The sequence below is a fragment of the Oryzias latipes genome, chromosome 9 (genome assembly GCF_053564925.1).
Source record: "Oryzias latipes strain Hd-rR chromosome 9, Olatipes_Hd-rR_3.1".
Lineage (NCBI taxonomy): Eukaryota > Metazoa > Chordata > Actinopteri > Beloniformes > Adrianichthyidae > Oryzias > Oryzias latipes.
Genome location: NC_136245.1, coordinates 13234694 through 13251636, shown reverse-complemented (window position 1 = coordinate 13251636; position 16943 = coordinate 13234694). Strand labels below are relative to the sequence as shown.

The following is a 16943-nucleotide window of genomic DNA, read 5'->3' as shown; positions in this document are numbered from 1 at the left end:
AAAATAAAAAGCAATTGAAATCTGTTATTACAGCGTTATTGTCATATGTTGACAGACCTGTAAAATGAAAACTCCTAGTTTCCACAGAGTCATTTCACTTCTCACTGATAGTATCCCACCTGGTGATGTCTCAAAATATGTTTCAGATGGATCTGATGTGGAATTTCAAAATAAAACCCAATTGAAATCTGTTATTACAGCGTTATTGTCATATGTTGACAGAGCTGTAAAATGAAAACTGCTAGTTTCCACAGAGTCATTTCACTTCTCACTCATACTATCCCACCTGGTGATTTCCTAAAATAAGTTTCAGAGCGATCTGATGTGGAATTTCAAAATAAAACCCAATTGAAATCATTTATAAATGCGTTATTGCCATATGTTGACAGAGCTGTAAAATGAAAACTGCTAGTTTCCACAGAGTCATTTCACTTCTCACTGATAGTATCCCACCTGGTGATGTCCCAAAATAAGTTTCAGACGGATCTGATGTGGAATTTCAAAATAAAACCCAATTGAAATCTGTTATTACAGCGTTATTGTCATGTTGATAGAGCTGTAAAATGAAAACTGCTAGTTTCCACAGAGTCATTTCACTTCTCACTGATAGTATCCCACCTGGTGATGTCACAAAATAGGTTTTAGATGAATCTGATGTGGAATTTCAAAATAAATCCCATTAGAAATCTGGTGATGTCACTAAATAAGTTTTAGATGGATCTATTCCGACTATTCCGAATGGCGCGTTTACATGACGCATTTTCTTTCTGATCAGGCGTTCATTCCGATTACTTTTGCCCATGTAAACGCGGCTACTGAGAGCTACTTTATAGGTATTCGTAGGTCTACCAGTTTGATAGGCTCTCCTTAAATAACAAATTTTCCTCAGTTTACCTTTAGTTATTAATTAATAAAGATTAATGATACTCATATATGTGAAAAGATTCATCACTTTAATGATTTCTCACAGTAATTGTCAATAATGACAACAAGGCGGGAAACATACCAATATTCAGATGATCCCTTACATCCCTACATTTCATAGAATTTTTTTTCCCATTTTCCCTTTGTTGCATAATTTATCAATTATGTAATGTTAAAGAAAAATTCACTTACATATTTTTAAATCTTGTCACATTTTGAACTGATGACCAAATTTGCAGTGTCTTTACCAAAATTATAACCGCTACATGGCATTTCTTCAATATTTTAATTCAACTTTGCCATTGCCATGTTTCCACTGCAGGGCTCCAGACTGCGACCAATTGCTCGCATTTTGCAACCAAAATTTGAGAGTGTGCGACTGAATTTTACATCCAGTCGCACATGTGCGACCAGTAAATTTGCCTCCCCCACCCTCAATATTTTTTATACATTAAACGTGGAAGGGGCACGTCAATGATCAATGAAATAATCTGAGACGCGAGCGCACACACACGCAGGCAGACACACACTCGCGCACATACTCATGAAACGCGAGCACACACTCTCGCGTGATACCTGTCTGTGAGGCGGCCACTGCGTGTGAGAAGAGTAAGTCACTGTAAGTGGCTAAAATATGTGGAGGGGCGGGGCCTAGAGATATTCGCGCGCGCGTAAACATCTGTGGGAAGGAAACGGAGACAAATATAGTCACAACCTGATATGTGCGTCTGAGCTATGAGCAAGCGAACCATTGATTCATTCTTCCGACCTGCGGCTAATGTAAAGCAGGGGTCTCAAATTCGTGGCCCGCGGGCTATTTGCGGCCCCCAAGATGATATTTTGCGGCCCCCGACTTAATATGAAAATTTAATGTAACTGCAGCCCGCCAGTTTTAATGAATGACACTTTTTCATTGTCGTGCACGGAGATGACCAATCAATCACATTGGTGTAAATTACTCTTGGGGGCGGGACAATGACAGGGCTTGAAAGCAGGACACCTGACAGCCCCCTCCCTCCCCGGACCACACTAAGGAGTTCCTTACTTTCCTTTCTAGAACGTATCTATTCGCTCGTAATTTTCTGAATACATGCAGTCCGTGCTGAACTTTTCTCTGGGTCTCACAGACCCGGAGGAAGGTTTAGTGTTTTGGTTACGGTTACGGCGGCGCATCAAACAGTTATGCACGGCCGTTACGGCAGCACACCGCTCCCGTCCCGCGGGAGTCGGGTCAGCTGAGGAGAATAAATGTCCCACACCTACATGCGTGACAGCTAACGGGGCTTGAACTTTAAACACGTGCGGGCAAAAACAACATTAGTTTTAGACTCACTGAAAATACGTGGGGAAAATGCAACGATAGACGTGTTTGAGATGAACCGGCACCTCGCCTGGATCGTTGGGGAGACCAACGATGATTGACAGTTGATGTTGGAGCAAAAACAAAAATATATGGCTCACACCAGGTGATCTGCGCAGCGTTGAGTTCACCTGGGTGATCTCAAACACGCTTATTGTGCATCTTGGCTGCACCTATTTGGTGTCACAAAGATAAATTTCCATCCGTTTTCTTTACTCATTTGTACTGTCATGACAGCGATGGTGCTGTCAGTTTCCCTGTTGTTGCATTTTCAAAAGTGGAGATTAAAATGTGACACTGAATTTGAAACAGCACATTGTAATTTCTGCATCTATTATTAAAGTATTTATTAGTAATACAGTGGAAATTAGTAGATTTGGTTAGCATGTTGATTTACGGTATGCGCCCCTAAATTTTCTGGTTGCGCCCCTAAAATTTTCAGTTAGGGGCCACTGTGCTCCTAGTGAAAAAAGTTAGTCTGGAGCCCTGCACTGACAACACCTGGTATATTTTTTTTTTGGTAGTTTTAGCCCATGTCTGTTTATGACTTCACAGTACTTTTCTGCCACTTTGTCAAATGTCTCAGATGCAGAAGCAATGTCTTTCAGCACTGACGGCACAGAGGGAAAGTGCAGCACTTTTTTCTGTGTAAATCCACAGAGAAAATGTTGTTTATGATTTTCACACCGGGAGTCATCACATGCCAAAACCCGATCTCTTTTACACATAACACCTGCTGATGAATTATGCAGTGGTAATGCAGAAATTTTGGGAAATCTTGGTTAGCTTTAAAGTGAGCTATGTTTTTAAGTGCACACGCGGCTGAACAAACATTTCTGCTACTTTGTAAATCATTTGTTAAAATGCAAAAAATATTTTATTGCTCAACATAAAGAGATGTATTTACAGACAGGACCAAAAATATTTGGACAGAGACACATTCTTTCTAATTTTGTTTCTGTACATTACCACAGTGAATTTTAGGGGGCAACCTGGTGCCCGCGGGCACTGTGTTTGTGAACCCTGCTCTAGACTCTAGTGGCGGGGTTCTTTACACCACTGCATCCGATGCTTTGAAAATAGCTTTATCTTATTGACAGACACTTAAATAGAATTTGGAACACAGACAATTAAGCTTAACATTTCTAAATATTGTTTATTCAAATTGTTGTGAATCAGGAGCAGACGGAAAAAATGCAGCTGGGAAAAGAGTGTATTTCTGATGTAGAAAATATGCTGGGCAGGCTATAAGCTCCTTGCTCCACTCCATTCTAATATGTCCACTTGTAGACGACCAGATCCATGTATGTCTTGGATTTTCTCGTCCGAGCTGGCATTTGTCTCAAAACTGTACGATTACGTAGCTCCAACATTGCTTGTCATTTCTGTTGCACCAGTAATGTTAGGTTGGGATTGAGAGGGGCTGTAAGGGAGAGAGTGTAAATAGAGAGCTCTCAATAGTGGAGAAAGGAAGTGGGGGAAGGCTTACTCCACGCCAATGGTCCAGCTCACAACTCAGGCGAATTTCTAATGAACTCCTGCTGCTCTGCAGAAACTATTTCCTAGAAAACAAAAGTTTTTTTAAATTTTGCCTTAAAGTAAAAATAATTCAAAATAATAAAGAATATTTAAAAGACCACTTTTAAAATAGAAAAGCAAAAGCCACAGTTTTGAAATAAAAAGTCCAAAATAAGTAAATATATATATCTATATATAGATATAGATATATAGATATAATTTTTTAATCAAAATTAAAGCCGGTTTTCAACCAGGTTCCGTGTTATTTCCATGAGTGTTTTGGATTACCAAAACACTCCACGCATCTACTCCTTCATTCTCCATATCTTTCCCAAATAGCTAGTAGAGGTATCTGGAGGTAAGGAGGTCTGAGCATCCTTGTTACGAACTAATTAAAAATAATTGTTTTACCTTTGAAGGTTTTCATGAAAAGGATGGAAAAGCTTATTGCAGGAATGATTACTTTGACATGTTCGCACCAAAATGTGGCGGCTGTGCCAGAGCCATTCTGGAAAATTACATCTCAGCGCTGAACTGCCTTTGGCATCCGGAGTGTTTTGTTTGCAGGGTAAGTAACGTAGCATCCTCAGGTTATTCCTAACAAGACAAATGGAGCCTGAGTTTGTGTGTTTGTGTCTGCAGGAGTGCTTCACCCCATTTGTGAATGGAAGTTTCTTTGAGCACGACGGCCAGCCCTACTGTGAAGTGCACTACCACGAGCGGCGTGGCTCCCTCTGCTCTGGCTGTCAGAAGCCCATCACAGGACGCTGCATCACAGCCATGTCCAAGAAGTTCCACCCAGAGCACTTTGTTTGTGCCTTTTGTTTGAAACAGCTCAACAAAGGCACCTTCAAAGAGCAGAACGACAAACCCTACTGTCACAGCTGCTTCGTCAAACTTTTCAGTTAGGGATCTTATTAGCTTGGTGCGACATATGAGATGACATATATGTTCCAATCAGTAGCCGCGGTTACATGGGCAGAATATCTTGATCGGATCAATGGTCGGGTTAAAATTCACCCGTGCACAAGGGATCAGAAAACCTTTTTCCGATTAGAACAAAGGTTCCCATGGCTCACACTTTCGGTCGGAATGAATGATTTGGGCATGCGCAGTAGTGTTAAAAACTCCCGGATGAGGAAATAAGTCCCGTTCTAATCAAACAGCTGCCACAGACATTTATTTTATGCAGCAGCTCGGTAATATAAGAGACGATCTTCCAAACGTGCTTTTATTGATGTCATGAACATGCACGTAAATGTGTGGGAATAACATCAGTCTTTATTTTGTCGGGACACAACTGGAAACACAAATCCACGTGATTGTTTGAACAGTTTCTAAGGACTGAGCGATATTTATTTCTGCTTCCCCAAAGCCGCTGTGTGTGCTGGCAGTTCCTCTTGAGTCCTGCAGCCGCTAACCCAGAGCGGCGGGACGGCTCGCAGTCTGAATTCTCCCACACATAACAAAACAAAAAAAAACGCACACGTAACAAAGCATCCTCCTCCCATCAGACACGAAGTTATTGATCCAGCTGTTCTGCTCACTCGGGTGCCAGTGGACCGAGTGAGCGTTGGGGGGCACGAAGCGCTCCTTCCCCGCATCTCCCTCGTGAGGGGTGAAAGAGAGGGGAGAGCAGAGGGGCGCTTTTCACGAGGCGTCCGCAGAGCAGCTGGTCGGTCCTGTTTGAGCTCCAAAGCTTTCTCTCAGCGAAACACCGTCTATGCATGACGTAAACCAGAGCAGTAGTGACACACGATCGGAATGACCGTTTACATGCTCCACGATCGGATAAACGATCGGTATAACCCACCTATCTCGATCGGAAATAAATTTTGATCCGAACGAGTCTGACCGGGGCAGAGTATTCCGAATGGCGCGTTTACATGACGCATTTTCTTTCCGATCAGGTGTTCTTTCCGATTACTTTTGCCCATGTAAACGTGGCTATTGTGTCTCGATTATTAAAAGGTATTTCTAAATTTTGGGGAAAAACATTACACTGCGGTATACCCTTTATGTAGCTGCATTTTCAGTGTGCAGATACTTTTATATTTGACAGGATTCTTTAAATATTAATAGACAGGAGGAAAACAGTTTTGTGTATGTAGCTTTTGGCTAAACCTAATTTTGTGTCTTTTCAGATGTTGAATTAATAACACTGAATAAAACACCATCAAGCAAACACTGTGAGGGCTTGATGGTGTTGCTCACTGGTTGAGTGTTATTTTTAGCAGTTTTTGACGATATTTTTTAAGTAAACTTTTGTGAGTTAGTCAGTTTTACTCTTTCCAAAATCCGTTAAACACTTTTTTTGAAGGTAGAAGTTAATGTGCATGGTGTTTGTGGTGAAGTTTGAAGGAAAATCTGTTCTTAGTCATCCACAAACTGCTCTTTCACTTTGTGTGATGCTAAATCATTCCTTTTTCAATGAAAACCAATAAAATATCCATACTAGTTAAGGGGGGATGCATTCAGACACTGGGAGGAGAAATATACAGTCTAAAACATAAATATTTGGACAGACACACATTTTTTCTAATTTATTTTCTTCACATTACCACAGTGAATTTTAAATAAAACAACTCAGATGCCATTGAAGTGCAGACTTTCAGCTTTTATTCCATGGGTTGAACAAAACAATTGCATTAATGTGAAAAACTAAAGCATTTTTTAAACACAATCCCTTCATTTCATGGGCTCGTAAGTAATTGGACAAATGAAATAACTGAAAACAAAATGGTCATTACTAATATCTGGTTGAAAACGCTTTGTTGGCAATGACAGCCTGAAGTCTTGAACTCCTGGACATCACCAGATGCTGGGTTTTCTCCTCCTGGATGCTCTGCCAGGCCTTTACTGCAGTGGCTTTCAGTTGCTGTTTGTTTGTGGGCCTGTCTGTCTAAAGTTTAGGCTTCAACAAGTGAAATGCATGCTCAAATGGGTTAAGATCAGGTGACTGACTTGACCATTCAAGAATATTCCCATTTCTTTGCTTTAATAAACTCCTGAGTTGCTTTGGCTGTATGTTTTCGGTCGTTGTCCATCTGTATTATGAAACGCTGCCCAATCAGTTTGGCTGCATTCACCTCGATCTGCGCAGACAGTATGTCTCTGAACAGCTCAGAATTCATTCGGCTGCATCTGTCCTGTGTCACATCAATAAACGCTAGTATCCCAGTGCCACTAGCACCCATGCACGCCCAGGCCATCACACTGCTTTCAGTGTTTTACTGATGATGTAGTGTGCTTTGGATCATGAGCTTCTCCACGCCTTCTCCATGCTTTTCTCCTGCCATCATTCTGGTAGAGGTTGATTTTGGTTTCATCTGTCCAAAGAATGTTTTTCCAGAACTGTGCTGGCTTTTTTAGAGGCTTTTTGGCAAAGTCCAATCTAGCCTTCCTATTCTTGAGGCTTATGAGTGGTTTGCATCTTGCAGTGTACCCTCTGTATCTACTTTCATGCAGTCTTCTTTTTATGGTAGACTTGGATATTGATACGCCTACCTCCTGGAGAGTGTTGTTCACTTGGATGGCTGTTATGAACGGGTTCCTCTTTACCATGGAAATGATTCTGCAATCACCACTGTTGTCTTCTGTGGACGTCCAGGTCTTTTTGAATTCACCAGTGCTTTCTTTCTCAGGATGTACCACACTGTTGATTTTGCCACTCCTAATACTGCAGCAATTTCTTCTTTTTTTCCCTGTTTTCTCAGCTTAATGATGGTTCCTTTCACCTGCATGGAGAGCTCCTTTGACCGCATGTTTTCCGTTCACAACAAAATCTTCAAAATGCAAGCACGAGTCCTCTAATCAACTCCAGGCCTTTTATCTGTTTCACTCATAATGACATAACAAGGGAATTGCCCACAGCTGCCCATGCAATAGCATGGAAGACAATTGTCCAATTACTTACGAGGCCATGAAATGAAGGGATTGTGTTTAAAAAATGCTTTAGTTTTTCCACATTTTTATGCAATCTTTTTGTTCAACACATGGAAGAAAAGCTGAAAGTCTGCACTTCAATGGCATCTGAGTTGTTTTATTTAAAATTCACTGTGGTAATGTACAGAAACTAAATTAGAAAAAATGTGTCTCTGTCCAAATATTTATGGTCCTGATTGTAGATCACAATTCAGATTAACAGATTCTTACTCTTCTTTTTTTTTTTTTTTTAATCAATGCAGCTACACCATTCTTGTAGATTTGCAACTGCGGATTACCACTTCTGTGTTGAAGCATGTATTGATCTTGGAATTGTTTCTCAGTCCTATGTCAAATAACACTGGCAAATCCAGAAACTTCCTGGAGGCAGGTTAATAGTCTTTGTCCTGTTGTGCTGTTAGAGTGCTTTATAATGTGAAGGCCACTGAAAAAGACCTGTGTGGTTTGCCAGATGACTATTGTGATTTACTCCAACATCTCAACTGGCTTTATCTCTACAGTTATAAAATAAAAAATGTACCTTTTATTTTTATTCAGGTAACTGTAGTGACAAAATTGTTTTCCTTCTATTTGTCATGTAACCAGCCCCTTTAAATGAGTGTAACAGTTTTAACCAATGCAATATTCACTTTTTTTGTTACTTTGTCACTTTAAATGTCAAATATTAAAAGTGAATTTCTACAGTCATAGTTTTATTCTGCACATGAATGTTTCGCAAACAATAAGTTGCAACAGGATTTTTCTTATATCAATTGGTTTTCTTATTTTTTCTAACTTGTTCTGTCAAACAGCTGAGCAAACAGATTAGAGCTGAAGGCCATTTGTGTTGGACAGGTTTTACTATCACAAAAACAGGTTATAGAGCTTCGAGAAACCAGAGTATAGGTTTGTATAAACCCCTTTTTGTTGTATTATTTTTTATTCATTTGTTACATTAAGTGTCTGTGGGGAGGGAAGGGGAAGAATGTAAGAGGGGGGGTGGGGGTGGAAGAGAGTAAAGGAAAGAGAGGTGAGAAAGTGGGGGATACAAGTACTGATTTGAATAAGTTATTATTTTAAGCTGTAACAATTATACCAGATCTGCTGGAAAGACAAATATTACATCAAAGGTGAAATTCTAACACGAAGATGAGGGAAAATGTCTGTCCATCAATGCACTTTGGGTTAGGAGGAGGGATGAAGCAGACAGGGAGCAGTGTGCACGTGCACGTGGGGGTGGAGATACATGCATGCTTCCAAAGTGAACCATGTGTTCATAAGGGGAACCAGATCCTCGCCAGCCAGACCAGGAGAGGGGAGGACAGATTCACAGGCCAGGAGCGCCCCTGGCATTAGGACCCAAGCAGCCTGGGAGCGGGGGAGGAGGGGACCGCCCACCCCCCCAGTCAGGCACAGAGAACACCCCCCCCCCCCCCCCCCCCGGCGCCCAGAGGCATAGGCGAAACCGGCGTCCGGGCCCCCAGGCCACAGGACAGGAGCGCTTAGCCGTACCAGGCAGCAGCCATGGGGGCCACCGGGCACCAGACCTGAGACAAGGACCAAGGACGAGGCCAGGGCCCCGAGAACCCATGAGCCGCCCACCACCCAACCGGCACCCCGTCTCTGCAAGCCAGCACCCGACCCGAGCAACCCAGAGATCGCCGCGCACCCACAGCTCCACCCCCCCCACCCCCATAACCCTACCCTCTACAACCCTCCTCACCTGCCATATTATCTGACCGCTCCTCCCAAACCCCTCCACTGCCCTCCCTACTCTGTAATTGGTAGGGAGAGCCTCAGAGGATCCCAGTGAGCCAGCCCCCAGGTCCGTCCCACCCATGCACTCTCGCACACATACTCACAATGTTCTGGTTGCCCCCCACCCCCCGTCGCCACGCAGTAACACCCTCCGGCCGATCGACCCCCCCAGCGCCTCACGCCAGACCACCACCGCACCCGACAGGATACCCACAAGCCCGGCCGCCCTGAGAGGACCAGGCGGGAGAAGACCGGCCGCCCCTCCCCGACCCCACTGATGTATGGTGGTGTGGGTGTGTTGTGTCTGTGCTGCAGGTAAAATAGGAGGTCTCCACTGTGGCAGGCCCCACTGCTGCCAAGCAGCAGAGCCCCCCCCACTCCGGGGTCCCTCTGTGTGTGGTATGTATTTGCTGTGTGTGTGCTGCTAACATGCAGTATGTGTGTCTTAAGTGTAAGTTAAAATTGTGGGGAGGACCAGTGAAATATGAGCATGGATGTTTCACCGTGCCTCCCTCCACCAGACCATCCCCACAAGGCGCTAGATGAATCAGGGTGTCTAATATGTAGGTAAAAGTGGATGGAGGGCGGGCGCCGACGCGACCCAGAGAAAGATGCCCCCAGTGAGCCCTGCCAGCATAACCCCCCCATCCAGTTCCCGGAGCCATATGTGCCTGTGTGCAACATTTATTGGGTGGGAGCGGGGAGGAGCATGCAGATGGGCACAACCGGGGGAAGAAAGCACCCCCGAGCGACCGGCGCCCCAGCCGGCCGGGGTAGGCGCCCCTCCTCCCAGGGCGGCCAGGCAGCCGCAGATAGAGGCCAGAGCCTCGCCAGCGCTGATAGACAGTCAGCAAGGAAGGGGCCCGGTGCCAAAACGGAGGGGCAGGAGGTCCAGCCCCACCATTCATGCCCTGACTAGCACCCCTCCCCAGGGCGCCCCCCCTAAAAAAATAAATGGAGAACCCAAAATAGATTAATAATGATAATAAATAAGGAACTAATAATAATAATAAATACTACTAATAGTAATAATAATTAAAGCCGCAAGCGGCGTTGTATGGCCCGCAGACGCAACACGCCTTCTACGCCCAACTCTACGCACCACCGCCGCCCTCACCGCCCACAAATTAAAAGCTAGTAAAGGCTGATTTTGCTAATTATGCTAACTATGCTAATGTGGCTAAAAGTGCTAGCATAGCGATCAGCATCATCAACTGACTCAGAAAACCACATTACCTAAAATGCTAATTATGCTAATTATGCTAGCTATGCTAATGTGGCTTAAAGTGCTAGCATAGCGATCAGCATCATCAGCTGACTCAGAAAAACACATTACCTAAAATGCTAATTATGCTAACTATGGTAGCTATGCTAATGTGGCTAAAAGTGCTAGCATAGCGATCAGCATCATCAACTGACTCAGAAAAACAAATTACCTAAAATGCTAATTATGCTAACTATGCTAGCTATGCTAATCTGGCTAAAGGTGCTAGCATAGCGAGCAGCATCATCAACTGACTCAGAAAAACACATTCCTCCATTGGTGAGAGCTATGTGTCATAAGTTAGTAAAAAAAAAAACTTTTTTTCAAAATGGCGGCTTTTCTGTTGATTTTATCTCCATAGCAACTATTTTATGTTTTCGTCCCCTCGGGAGGACGAACAGATTGACGTCAGTTTCGGACAAATCGGTAAAAGTAAACTTTTTGTCGTCCTTAGCAACAGTGGTTTTATGCTAACCACGCCCACATTCCTTATATGTCCATATCCAGTGTTTTTCAATGTATGCAGTTTCAGGCATTATTGCATGCATTCAAATTTCACAGTAGTCCTTTGAAAAACATAGGAGTTATAACAGTGCGCCACTTTGCTAGCTCGCCACGCGCACGCCGTTTAAAATCTACAACTTCTAATTCCAACATTTTTTCCACAGTAGCTTGCCATTGATGCTCAAAAAGTTTCGAGACAATGGATGAAAATTCCAACGACAAGTTTACGTTTGAATCCGGTGGTAAAGGTGTTTTTTATAGAAAATTCAAGATGGCCGCCTTTTCCCGAGGTCAAAGGTCGACGAAACCCCAGAGGTGATTGTAGACTTACGCTAAGGACATTCAAGTCAAATTTCGTGAAAATCGCTCGAAAAAAAGTTCATTTTTCCATATTGTGTAAAAACGCGAAAAACTCAAAATGGCAGATTTTGGCACAAAATGGCCGCCAAACCGTAGGTCATGTCGCCACCACGTAATGATTTCAAAACTTTCTTTGGATATACCCGACAAAGTTATCTGGGTTTCGTTAGCCGATTCTTAAAAATAAAATCCGAAAAAATTTTTTTTTGCCGAGTCAGCACTTTTTTTTGCGATCGTTTTTTGTTTACCACGGCCACATTCCTTTATCGATTTTGTCGTATGTGACATCATTTTGTTCAGTGTGGGCCAGGGTATCGCATATTTCCGTTTCAGGCTATTCCGATAAAATATGTGCGAGCTAGCTAAAATGGCGACGGTTGCGAATTCGCCACGCGCACGCGTTTCAAATTCTACAACTTCTAATTCCAACATTTTGTCCACAGTAGCTTGCCATTGATGCCCGAGAAGTTTCAAAAAGATCGAGAAAAATCCCTAGGACGAGTTCTCGTTTGTATCCGTTACTAAAGGTGCTTTTTTATGAAAATTCAAGATGGCCGCCCCTTGCCAAGGTCAAAGGTCAACAAAACTTCTTTGGTAGTTTTAGAATCGTGTTTGTGGCATGTGTGTGCAATTTTGTGAAAATCGCTTGAACATAAGTGTCGTTTTCGCATATTGTGAAAAAACACGAAAATCGCCATTTCTCTGAGTTCGCCACAAAATGGCCGCCAAGCCGTAGGTCGTGTGGCCATCCCATAATGATTTCAGAACTTCTTTGGGATATCTCCAACACGCGTGTTTTGGTTTCGTAACTGTATTTCGAAATATTTTTTTTTGGCCCCATAAGCGATTTTCGGCCCATTCATTTTTTTTACGGGAACGCTCGCCGTGATGTCATCGTCGTGGGGGGGGTGACGTACTCTTTGCCGAAAATTCATTTTCAATTCATCCCAGATGTGTGCCAATTTTGGTGAGTTTTCGGGTATGTGGCGGGGGTCAAATTTGAGGTCAAAGTGGAAGAAAGAAAGAATAAGAATAAAAACGAAGCAAAAACAATATAGAAGTTTTTGCGGTTAGGATTTCCTATGTATTTCAATGCGGCCTGTCTTTTACTATAGGCTGGGCATGTATTTTTGGCTTTAAACCTGTCTTTTGAGGGCTTTTTTGTGTTTTTGTCGTCATTTTGCGATTACAACGTTGTCGTTTGTGCGATGGTGTTGTGCGTGTGTTTGTGTATTTTTGTTGCGTTACACAATTGTCGTGTCATTGTGTGCTTTGGGCGACTTTTGACCCCATTTTTTGGCGTTTTGACGCGTTTTTTTGACGTTTTGGACCTTTTTGAGTGTTCGACCCTCGTAGCAGTTACAATATGGTCCTTGCACTCTGTGAGTGCTGCGGGCCATAATAAAAGAAATAAATTGAAATAAAGAAATAAATTCAAAGAAAATAATTAGTATAATAAAAGAAATAAAATGAAATAAAGAAATAAATTCAAAGAAAATAATAATAATAATATTAAAAGAAAAAAAACACCCAAGGGAGCCCCATTACCCCTGCTGTGAATGCAACGTCGACCTCCGGGAGGCCAGGCCATGCGCCAACTACTGGCCACGGGCGAAACACCGGCCGTGGGCAGACGACCCCAGCCCCAGCCTCCGCCGCGGCGACCAGCCGCCCAGCACGGCACCTGGCCGCCGTTCCCGTTCAGCCGCAGTGCCTACCCTGCGCCCAGAAGGCACCAGCCCAGGAAACCCTGCCAAGTCCGGCAGGGTGCGCGATACATACAGCGGTGAGAACCATATAAGCCTTGTTAGATTCTATGTTGATGTTATTCAGGTCACCTAGTAAGCAGAATTTGGGGCATACAGGAATCTTATGATTAAACCATATTAACAAATTCTTGCAGACCTTTACGCCAGAATGATTGGAACGAATTGGTTTTCTAAATTAGGTCTGTCCATTGATCTGGAAGGGAACTTCAAATTGTCTTCCTCAGTTTATGACCCAGCACAGCAAAAGCTTTTCCTTATGTGTAAAAGATGAGCTTTAAACATTTGCATGAAATGCTGATTTTTAAATTAGTATCTGAGGCTATTGTGACTGAAATGTCTTGCTTGGAGTTGTTTAATTCTTGGAAAAATTCCGGACATTAAATTGTAAATAAACCGTGGAAGATGATCACCACACATTTCCTCAAAATTAATTAATTTCAATGCTGTCCACGTGGTGGCGGTAGTGCTAATTGTTTTTGCCATCATATCTAGGAAAAAAACAGAAAAGAAGACTTTTTTTGTTTTGATTGGACGAAGAACCATATGACCTGGAAACGAGAAAGACGGAAGAATGATATTTTTTTGCTTAGTTCTCGGGTGAGTCCTGTAATGTTTTTCTTGAATCAACATTTATAAGAAAATATATAAGATGTGTACAAAGGTTCTGCTATCTTGATAAGCTGATGTTATTCGCACGTATTTACGTGGGACCAGCATAAAAAGTGATGGGAAAACGCATTTCCCAAATATATTTGTGCGTGCAACAAGGCTATATTTTGTTGTTGGCCGCACGTATTTTAAACTAAAGTTAAAGTCCGATTAGCTGTCACATTCCTAGGTGTGTGAAATGTGTTCTCCACATTTGATCCATCCCCTGGAGGAGCGGTGAGCAGCAGAAACAGTCGCACCCAGGAACCATTTTGTGGTTTCTAACTATCTGTAATCCTAACTTTAACCCTTCCTCTTGGTCCGTGCAGCCAAGAAAAAAGTTCAGGGCTGACCGCACGCAACGACACTTTCTTCTTTTTTTCCTTTAGCTATATTTTCAGTTAAACTCCCTTCAATATTTGAAGTTTTGCTCATAAATGATAATGACCTCTGGCTTTTCCTTGACTGTTCTCGTGTTTCCTAACAGTATGTTTCGCTTTTGTTTTTTACGCAAACCCCATTCAATGCTGTCTTGGCTGCTTTGAGATAAAACAGGGTTTGCTTTGTTTACTGGTTGAATTTCATGACGTGTTTGGTGGAATGACACTACCATTAATCAGTAAGTTATGTCCAATTTGTCTGTTAGTAAGGTTCTGGTCCTAGAATGGCTTCTTACTTTGATGAGCACAACTGTGAGCCCACCAACCCAGAGGAACAGTACCGGCAGAACGCTCTGCTTGAGTTGGCCAGGTGAGAATAGACCGGTTCCAATCCACACATTTGGTTAAAACTCCTTCTGACTCATCAGTTTTCATCTGTTTGCGTGCAGGTCTTTGATGCAGGGTTTGGACTTATTTGACTCCGGGTCGCTAGACTTGTCAGACTGGGACCAGCGACTTCCTCCTCCAGCTGCTAAAACTGTTGTGCAGAGCCTGACTGTGGTAATCATTTCTGCAGAACAAGCAGGTGACCGACCAGACCAGCTCAAGGGCAGCTATACAAAAAAGATAATAAAGATATTCTGTTTAGATTAAGGCTCACCTTAAATGCACCACACCTTTCACAAGTGACTTTGATTTTACCTGCTTTAAATAAGGAAGGCACGTGTCTTTAATAAGATCAGAGCCAAAATTATGTCCGACCTATTCCTATTCCTCAGCTGAGAAGATGTAGTTTTGTATTTATCTGTAATTGTTTTCTATAAAGAGAAAGATGGAGAAACTACTCGCTTCTATTATTCTTAAATTCTTTGAACTGGTTAAAAAAATATTCATATAAAAGTCAAAAATTACTTAAGTTTTTGTGAAACCTTAGGTAACAAAATATGTTTTCATTTCCGAAATGTGAAATTTTGCTCTCTGGTCAACCTTTTGTTTTGAAAAAATAAACCTCAATAGACTTGAATGATTATCAATACGCAACAAAAATCACTAATTTTGCAGTTATTTATTTACCAAGCATTATTTTCAGGAAATAAAATGACTTTTTGTTGATGTAGACAAAGGAGTCAAATGTCCTGTGTGTTTGCTGGAGTTCGAGGAGCAAGAAACAGTTCGAGAAATGCCTTGCAAGCATCTATTCCACTCAGGTTGCATACTGCCATGGTTAGGCAAGGTAATGTTAGAAAGCATTCTGATGAATTTTTTTTTTGTTTTTTTTAAGTTTCATAAAGCATACGACTTTTGTCTGTTTTAATTGTAGACAAACTCCTGTCCCCTTTGCCGACTGGAACTACCGACTGACAATCCAGAATATGAGGAGTTTAAAAAAGACAAGGCAAGTGTGGAAATGTGAGATCAGTGTGTAATATAACATGTCAGCTGTGAAAACTTTTTTTTTTTTTTAAGGAGAGAAGAAAACAGAGGGAGCACCGGCTAGAGCACCTTCACGGAGCCATGTACACATGAAGCCACCCCACATCAGTCTGCTACTGAAACCCTCAGAAATGTACAAGCTGCACATAGTTGAAATCATGACTCTCTTATCTTTCTTAGTGTGAGCCATTCATTTTGGTACAATAACTGCTGCATCTGGCAGCTCTATTAAAAACCACATTTGACCAGTTTCGTGTGATAATTTGAGAACACAAAAAATCTTGAACATTTTAAATGCTCTTCAGTCTAAAGTGTCAGTGCTACAAAGTACTTTATATTAAAATGTGTGGGTTTTAGGTGCGACTAATAATTTTGTGTAATACAATAAATTATATTTTGTTAATTTAGGTTTAACTCTCAAAGATTAACGTCATTTTTTCCTACACCTGTCTTATTGAAATGCTGGAGTTTCCCTCTCATGCCTGTCAATGTTGCTCAAATGTGCTTTTCTGAAAATAATGCAACCCTTATGGTTAGAATTTGGCTGTAGTGCCTCATGATACACATTTAACCCTTGTTCTATCCTATGCCCCTCACTTTACATTGACGTGTTATCCCTACCATGAAAAAGGTGGTAAATGGTAAATGGCATATACTTATAGCGCTTTTCTACCTCCAAGGCCAAAAGCGCTTTACTCTCACAGACTCATTCACACACTGGTGGCTCAGCTGCTGAACACTGGCGCCAACCTCCCACCAGAGGCAAGGTGGGGTTCAGTGTCTTGCCCAAGGACACTTCGACTCATGGGCGTGCAAGGCGGGAATCAAACCTACAATATTACCATCATGGGTCGACCACCCTACCGCTGCACCACGGCCGGATAAAGGTGACTAGGATTTCATGTAATCCATGTACACCAGTGAAGATCACAAATCATTGAAGAAAAAAGGTTCAGCGCACTGTCTAGACACTAGAACCTTCACTGGTGTCCAAAGATTTCATGTAGAAATCTTTCCACCTTATCCACCTTTGTCATGGTACGGAGAACACGTCAATGTAAGGGTTGGGTCAATCTAAGATAGCACAAGGGTTACGAAAA

At 42.3% G+C, this 16943-nt stretch overlaps 2 protein-coding genes across 5 annotated transcripts in view; both read left to right on the top strand.

Moving 5' to 3' along the window:
• LOC101171750 (paxillin) overlaps positions 1 to 8434 on the top strand; it is a 49498-nt gene extending 41064 nt beyond the window's left edge. For all 4 annotated transcript variants that reach the window (XM_020706165.3, XM_020706164.3, XM_078952681.1 and 1 more), the window contains 2 exons: positions 4222 to 4370; positions 4445 to 8434. In XM_020706165.3, the coding sequence (XP_020561824.1) occupies positions 4222 to 4370; positions 4445 to 4711 (416 nt within the window). In that variant the 3' untranslated portion in view covers positions 4712 to 8434. The remainder of the gene's footprint in view (positions 1 to 4221; positions 4371 to 4444) is intronic.
• A 4787-nt stretch (positions 8435 to 13221) lies between these two features.
• Positions 13222 to 16091, top strand: rnf181 (ring finger protein 181). The gene is made up of 7 exons (XM_004072562.5): positions 13222 to 13398; positions 13874 to 13978; positions 14676 to 14779; positions 14859 to 14995; positions 15528 to 15643; positions 15731 to 15805; positions 15877 to 16091. The coding sequence occupies exons 3-7, from the start codon at positions 14694 to 14696 to the stop codon at positions 15934 to 15936; spliced, it is 474 nt and encodes a 157-aa protein (XP_004072610.1). The 5' UTR covers positions 13222 to 13398; positions 13874 to 13978; positions 14676 to 14693; the 3' UTR covers positions 15937 to 16091.
• Positions 16092 to 16943: the final 852 nt, after the last annotated feature.

Excerpts from the sequence above, each read along its gene's own strand:
- rnf181 (XM_004072562.5), top strand. The coding sequence starts at position 14,694 with ATGGCTTCTTACTTTGATGAGCACAACTGTGAGCCCACCAACCCAGAG. Across the intron at positions 14,780-14,858 it reads GCTCTGCTTGAGTTGGCCAG|GTCTTTGATGCAGGGTTTGG; the intron begins GTGAGAATAGAC and ends GTTTGCGTGCAG. Across the intron at positions 14,996-15,527 it reads CATTTCTGCAGAACAAGCAG|ACAAAGGAGTCAAATGTCCT; the intron begins GTGACCGACCAG and ends TTGTTGATGTAG.